At 43.3% G+C, this 8,224-nt stretch overlaps 1 protein-coding gene across 1 annotated transcript; it reads left to right on the plus strand.

The window, feature by feature from the left end:
• CCDC195 (coiled-coil domain containing 195) lies at nt 1–4,453 on the plus strand. Its single transcript, XM_074153598.1, has 3 exons — nt 1–265; nt 1,585–1,837; nt 4,321–4,453. Exons 1-3 carry the CDS (start codon nt 1–3, stop codon nt 4,451–4,453), a joined length of 651 nt encoding a protein of 216 aa, XP_074009699.1.
• The last annotated feature ends 3,771 nt before the right edge of the window (nt 4,454–8,224 follow it).

Raw genomic sequence — 8,224 nt, forward strand, 5'->3', positions numbered from 1 at the left:
ATGGAGGGAAACACACACCTCCTCCAGGTCATCCGTAAGATGAGATCCCAAATCAACAAGCTGGAGAGGGAAAATAGGGCCCTGAGAGGAGAGCTGCAGGTCTGCAGGCAGAGCACGGCGCTGCCAGAGAAAGAAGCAGCAAGAGGAGGTGGGGATGGCGATGCGAGGAGCCTCACTGATGATGGGGAAGGACCAGCTGGCTCTCCAGCATCCCTGCATGGAAGCATCGTGGCTGGTCCTGCGCTTGCACCAAAGGAGCAGACAGGTACTGAAGAGCCAGGGCAGCCCATGATGGATCTCCCTAGCTATGGGGAACGGGAGACCAGCCACCAGCTGTCTGCCCAGTTAACTTCATGGAAGTTCTCTCACCCAAACCCACCTCAACTGGGTATTTTACTCTGGGATCTTTCTATGGGGTACGCACATCCCCCAAGCTGAACCTAGTGGAGTATTTTGCTGCTGCTCAAGCAAAGAGTTCAACTCAAAGAGTTCAATTTTTCTTTGTCTAAGCAGAATTTGACTTGCTGCTTTGAGTTTTCATGGGCATGGACTATCTTGATGGGGTTTTGCCCATGCCTGTCCCCTGTCTGTTCCAGACAGAAAAGGACCAACAGTTGTAATTGTGCTGTAACCTCTCCTGCCTTATTAAAAGACGAGAAAAATTCTATAAATAGTAACAAATAGTGATGGGTTGCATACATCATGCCAGATGTGCAGTTTCTTTTTGCAGATAATGCATTTAGCTTAGGCTGAGGGAGAGAGGGGCCATTGTATAGGAATACTATCTCTTCACAGATCAGAGGGGCAAAATGGAAATATTTCTCAGTTACCGAATTCTGGTTGGGACTTCTGGAGTATTTAATGAAGCAAGAATTAGAACAAAATGTTGCTTTGTGAGAATTAGTTATCTAGAATTGGATGTGGTTATTGGCAGGGTCAGGCTGTTGGGTATTGCACATGCTTGAGGCCTGTCACCTCCTTGTCTGGTGTCTGTCACATCCAGTCCGCTGGAAAACTGCTTCACTAACGCAAATTCTTGGCATTAGTACGGTGTGTGCTATGAGTTGCAGCTGCCGTTACAGTCCATGTGCTCCACAGACCCTGTGGCTGTCCTAGCCTCAGCTGTGAACCAGCCTCCAGGAGAGGTCTGGGCTGTAGAAAAATGCGCCTACAAATTTTGACAGAGACAAGTCTATGAAAATGAACAAGGTGAGAGGCTGAACAGTACTAATTGCTTTACGTAAAGCTATGAATAACGTCTACTGCTAAGCCCACTGAGCCCAGTGCACTTGAACTGGGGCTGCTTGTGGCTATGGAAGTCATCAGCTTGGGAATAGCTGACTGGTCTTTCGGCGAGCATGAAAGACGTGCAAAGTGCTTTCCAACCTTGTGGCTTTTCCTCTCTAGCTGCCTTCTAGGGCAAGGGGTGGGATCCAAAGGGGCTGTTTGGCCTCCTCTGCCTTTTGGCCTCCCCATGTACAAAACTTTTTTGAGCCAAAAGGAAGTGATAAAAAATACACAGGGAATATCTGAATTCTTCTTATTATTATTGTTCCTAGCTCTGCTTTTATCTCTGCTACTTAGATACCACCATGACGGTGCGGCGCTACTCCACCACTTTGCCAGCGCCCGCGTCTTCTGGGGTGATGTCCCACAAGAGGCCCCCAAGCAATGGGCTCACGGAGGTACCAGGCAGTGCCCAGCCACCAGCCCTTCCTGCCACAACACAGCTCACCAGCGGAGAGGAGCAAGGACTTGAAAAATCACTGGCCAACTGTCTCTCCAACAGCCATTCCAGAAAAATGAAGCTGTTTCAGGAGCATGTCTATAAGTGCAGGTGGGTTCAATTTGCCTTCACACCATCAGTTGCCCTGGGCTAGTTGCCAGTTTCAGCTAATAATTATTAACGCTTTGGGGTTTAGCTCATTATCAGCAAAATTGAATGTACATGGCCATTGAGCAGATGGGAAAGATGTCCTGCTCCTCCTTGCAATGCGTGAAGATTGTCAGTGTTAGCAGTTTAAATCTGCTATAGAAAGGAGAGGCTTAGGGGGGGAGTGAAGGGGGTTGAAATCTTCTCCCCCTTAAGGCCAGGCAGGGTTTTGCAGGTTGACAAGCTAAGCTTGAAAGGGCTTTTTAAACTTTGAACAAAAAGCGTGGAGATATCGAGGAACTCCGAACTATGCTTTTGAAAGTGTGATTAATATGGCCCATGGATTTATGTGTACTGTATCATCTTTCCCCTGCAATCAAAGCATTACCGGTTAATGCTTTCAGCCTTGAGAAAAATACTCTCAGGACAGTTCCACATTAAGTGAAATGGCTGCTGGACAAGCCCTGAGTGTCTCTGGTCTCCGATGAGAGGCCATCCCCGTGCAAACCCGGCCAGCAGCCCCACTCCTCGCTGAGGTGCTGGAGCGGGCAACGAGGTCAAGTTCTCACGGGCACCTACGTCTTCTTGTAAGGACCTTTCAGGGTCAGATGTTTTACAGAATCTAAACACCTAAACTTAGGCCCTGGCAGGGAACTTGTATTGTTTTCAAAAGCACCCTGACCCTGTAACTCTGGATTTCAGCATATGCTCCGCTGGGTTCAGGGAAACTTAAGAATCTCAGTGCACACAAAGCTTCTGAGAGGTTTGCCCTGAAGCCACCTCCTGTGGAAGCGCGTGTGTGTTGTTAGGGAACACGGGGTCAGTCTGCAGGAGCAGGGACGGCAACAACAAATGCTGCTGCTTTCTCATAAGGGGAACGACAGCTTTCAAAGCAATCGAAATAGCGACGTAGATCAATTACAACTAATGCCTTGGGAACTACAGGTTTAAGAGCACCGGTTACCCAGCAGCGACAGGAACGGTGCTTATTGTTTTATTGTTATCTTTAGAGCTGCCTTGTCAGCTCTGAACAGCAGTGAGTGTGGCACCATGCCTCATGTCCACTCGGTGTTGCTGATTCAGGAGAAGAAAGGGCTATGGAAAGGCTTTTTACCTACCCCCCTCTGCAGACCGGGTCATATCCTGGAGCATGAAGCTTTGTGTTTCTTAAAACAAAAAAAAATTAATATATTTTCTGGTAAAAATGGTGGATGTTTCCCTTATATACACAAAGGTCTAATACAGGTGGAAACCTTAGTAAGCTTTTAACTAGTAGGATAATTTGTGGCAATGAGTTCAGCATTGCAAAATTAAGCTAATTAAGCTTAATTTTTTCAGCGATCACTTTTTCCCTTCCCAGCATGCTGAGCCATGACAGGTTTTCCTCTTCTTTGTTTATTGTAATTTTCTCACATTTAGTTCCAAAGCTATAATCCTGTATGTGATGTTGAATATTTCTGCTTTAAAAATAACTCCTTAGAGGATTTATCCTTGGATTTATCTAGAGTGCAGTTGCATCCAAGCAATAAAATGACAGCACTGCTGACAAATACTCACTAATTTGCATGTCTATGACATTTTCATTCATATATGCTAAAACATTATTTATACCATAATTTTCACTTTTTTGGGTAAATAAAAAAGAATAAATATTTTAATACACCAGGCAGGATAGGAGAGGCTGGGAATTGTTTTCAGGAATATTATAGTAAAATTCCAAAATGAATAAGGCACATTGAGTACAAATGTCATCATTGGGGTGTTCAGGCTTGATAGTTTCACCTTCCTGTGGGACAGGTCTAACCGGCAGGTGAGAAGGGGCGAGGAAATTGCAGAGGTCCTCCACCCTGCAGGACACTCCCCTGTAACCATCAAGAAGTACTTCCATAGTTTCATGATTTTCCTTTCTTGTGTTCCTCAAGGGTCTGAGTGAACTGACAGTGATTGCAGAGGAGAGTCACAATGAAAACCAAAACTCTGTAAACCCCAATCCTCTTACTGGCCACCCACTTGCAGGACACACAAAGGAGCATGTTCCTCTGCTTTCACAGTCAGTGTAATTTGTCAAAAGTACACTCACCACTTGGAAACTGCTCTTCTCGCACCCGCTTGCAGAGCTGGCTACTGACACAAATACACAATGAAGCCACTGAAGGACCCCCTGGATACATGCGGGTGCATGTGCACGCTAAGGGTCAGGCGCTGATAAGGACCTGTAAGGATCAATGGAAAAAGGCAGATGCTTCCAGCAGACAGGCAAACTATGCTCGCTCCCTTGGGAAGACCATGCGAGCTTCATCCCAACCAGGCATGAAATCCTGCTTCCATGCAGCATGCAAGTGCTGAAAGCATTTACCTTTTGCTTGCTAGGGTGGGTTTTTTTTTTTAGTTTCTTTACATATTTTATACATTTTTAATCCTCATAATACTTTCTTGTTTTTCTCCAGGGGTAAAGTAAAGGCCGTTAGTTTCCTCTTACCAATGGATATGTCATCATACACTGAAAATCAAAGTTCTCTCAAAAGCCCACAAAATCAGAGCACAAAACAGTTAACCACCATCACTGAAAAGGATATGTGAGCTGGTGAATTTTTAAAGGCCCGTTGATTCTTGAGATAAATTGGCCTTAAATGATAGATACGTGTCAGGTTCCTTTCCTGCAAAACGCTTTGGCAGGGTGCCTGTGGAGAATCACCCAGCCTGTGTTTCGGGTCACTGGCCCCATGTTCAGCAAGGAAATGGAAGCCACGCCAAAGCCAGCTGGAAGCCTGAACACCATGATGAAGCCACATGATAGCAAAGGTACCTCCACGCACTAGCTTCTATGCAACATGTCTCAAGGATCCCTCACCTTAGGATTGCTGTAAATAGGATGTTGAACCTGGTTTTGATGCGTTTGTCACAAACAGTGGAAACCATGTCACCGCTTGTGTTTGCTGATTCCCTTGTCAGAAAGGTATTTGATGCAAATGATAAAGTAAGAGCTGTTAAAGAGCCTGTGAGGTTTTCTCTGCATGTGAAACTTAACTTTGCTATATTAGTATTGTTAACAAATCCATAATGCTCTCTTAAACAATACTCTGAATTTCTGCAAAGCTTGGCAATGACTGTTTATGTCCATTTGGGGCTCATCTCTAAGGGAGTGCAGGGGAAAACAAGTAGTAATCAATATGCAAATGTGACTGCAAATCTGTTTCTGACCTGCTGTGTTCATCTGGTCAGAGAGTAGAGACCATACGCCAAGTCAAAATCGGAAGAATTTTTAATATCAGATTTTTTCAGGAATGTCTTCTGAGCATGGCTTGGACCAACAATTATTAGCAGAAACTTAGCAAACAGACGCAAAATAAATGTGAGAGAGAACTACAAACCGCTTGTAAAAAATAAGTAGTACTTGATGGCTCTAGTCAGATGAGTAAAGATAGTGTCCCGCATGTTTATTTTGATTACAAGTATTTATGGATGAAAAATACTGCACATGGCTATTTCTTTATGTACAGGCAGTACTGAAAGTTGGATATTGCACAGAGAATACATGGATAGTAGATGTTTGTACCATAACTTTAAAGAAGATTTTCATCTCATTGTCTATTCATAAACTCAAGCCTTCAAAAGTGAAAGCAGGGACCTGGTGGAAAAAAATCTCTGCTGGATTATACGTAATGTTGTACAAAAATCTGTGCTCCTTTTTTCATTTTGAAATTCACCGTGTTTTGTATATTTAAGCACATTTCTAATATAGTCTCACCAACGAAGTAATAATTTCAATTTCACTGCTATTTTATTTGTGGATTTTATTTTCAGCTTGGGTCCATACAGAGTTGCGTTGTAATGTCAGAAGTAATGAATTGGTGGTTTCCAGCAACTGAGGTTACAGTTTGGAAAGTCTACCGAACAGCTTATTTCAGCAGGCGTTTACAGGGAAGTGGTTTGTAAATGTTTTAATGAAAGCTTCATTGTAAGAAACATGACATTGCATATATGTTCAGTTAGGTATCTAAATCCAGTTGATTTCACTTAGCAAAGTAACAACAAATGTCTTTGAAAACCTGGCCCCTAGACCTTTGATTTACCCAAGCGCTTTTGAAAATTCATGGTTGAACACCAGATTTAATGGGATTTGGGATTCCATATGCTCTAGACAGCTTTAAAAAAAATATCAACTTCTAAGTTTTCTAAGCCTCAGCTTCCATGAAGCAGCAATGGGAATGCACTTCTCCCACCCTTTTTGTGTCAATTCAATGTAGGTAGGTCACTGACACTAAGACCGTGTATTAGTAAGCGTATGACAATGCTAATTGTAGTAGGCTGCCGATTCTGATGTCACACAAATACATGTAACTTTGTGTATGGTCAAGAAATTAAACTCACTGGACATTTATTATAGATATAACAGACAAACTTTTGTAGACTCATAGAGCAAATTAGCAGAAAATGTGGAAGGGAAAAGAGGGAAAGGAATCAAAGTAGTCATCGACAAATGGCCAACAGTATATTAATGGAAAGATTTATTTTTGAATTATACTTTTGCAGTCTTTAGCAGTGCCCACAGATTTAGGAACATATGATGATGCACAGGCACATTAATTTTTAAAAGCAGTTGTGCAGATTTGACCTAGCTCTGCATCTCCAAGAGAACCAGACTGTAGCAGAGGCCACAGAGAAACCACTTAGCACATCAGTTTTACCACAGTACAGCATGAAGTCACTTACCATGGAGCACTTACTGGCAATTAAAACATTGCAATATTAAACATTCATAGATTGTTCAGTGCGAAAAGGGCAGGAATAAGCAAAGCAAGTGTTAAAATTTGGGCAGAAAGATACAGGCAGCAATTAAGCCATGGTCCTTTTCTTTCTTCTTGCCAAGAGGATCCATACAAGTTCAGAGGAGCCCTGGGCTTCTACCTGAAACCACTCTGGAATATACCAAGCCCTAGTCACTGACGGCCAGGCTTTTTGGATTGCAGAGCATTTCCAATTGGAAATCATTCCTTTTGGAGAGATGGTCAGTCATACTCAGCCACACAAGCATGGGACTGCAAGAGGTTCCCTCTTGAGGAGGGAACAGCAAGACAAGAGACAGCAAGGACAGCAAGGCTTTAAATCTCCATAGCAAATGCCAATATAGACAGAGTCCACCACTGACATTTGTTTAATGACGTGTTCTCCGTTCCATCAGTGTGACTACTCAAGAGCAGTGAAACGTGTCTCTAGGTTGGAAACAAAGAAGTCTTGTCAGAGTTGATTCTCAACTTGGATCAATGGGATAGTGCTGATTTAACTGTTATTTCATGTTTAAATCATTGTAAGTGAGGGAGAAGTTGGGTGTTATCTTTCTTTAGGAAAGTCTTTTTAAAGATGTGTTCATAATGCATAAATGCAAAGCCATGAGCACTGGGCCCATGGGGTGGAGTAACCAAGGATGAAGGTGAAATTTAGACGTGTGTCTGAGGGTAGCACACAGTCAAATGTTTCAAATCTTGATATCCAACTCAACAATAATAATCCGTAGATCCATCTTCATCTACAGTAGATCTCGCCCTCGCCAAAATAATGAACAGTGCCTAGATACACAAATCAATTCTGCCATTCATAAAACTGCACTCACCCAGAATGGTGCTTGCATGGTGGCCTGATGTGTCTACATCAGCATTTCAGAGTCAGGAGCACCCTCCTGACTGAATTTCCTGGTCAAACCCACTTACCGTACTTTGTTTCACACTGTGGAGCGGTCTCAAAGCACACGAATGGATATCTTCTGGATGAAACTAAGTCAGAGGATGTGCTTGTAAGGTGGGTGCTCCAAAAGCTATCAGGTATTCAGTGAGTGGGACCACACTAGCAAGCCCTCTGAAATATCTACAGTGTGGACAAACAGCACTGATGGTTTCACTCTACACATCCTCCTCTTCTGGTCTGCACTACTTGCTAACGTAGACAGAGCTGTAGAGCACCCAGACAAGGGAGCTACTGCCTCAGAGATTTAAAAAGAAAATCTAACCAGGTGAAATTTCATCTTGTTATATTATAGAGAGGAGGAGATGCCTTTCATCAGTCTTGCCTCTCTATCTGGTGTTTAAAGAGCCTCACTCTTGCCGCAGACACAGAGGTGGAAATGTGATGCTCCAGACTGTAACAGAGGAGTAACATTATCATCTTCTCCAATAGTTCTTGCTCAAAGTTCAAATGGGTCCCATGCTTGCATCCTTAGATAACGAATCCATGCCCAAAGGTAATAAATTGGTGTGCAGGGTGCATCTCCTGTCAAAGTCACCCAGTGCAAGTACATTTCACCTACTCCGAGCTCCGTTTATGGGAGCGAGAGCACAATTTACGATGTGCCGAATT

Source organism: Numenius arquata, chromosome 9 (assembly GCF_964106895.1).
Source record: "Numenius arquata chromosome 9, bNumArq3.hap1.1, whole genome shotgun sequence".
Lineage (NCBI taxonomy): Eukaryota > Metazoa > Chordata > Aves > Charadriiformes > Scolopacidae > Numenius > Numenius arquata.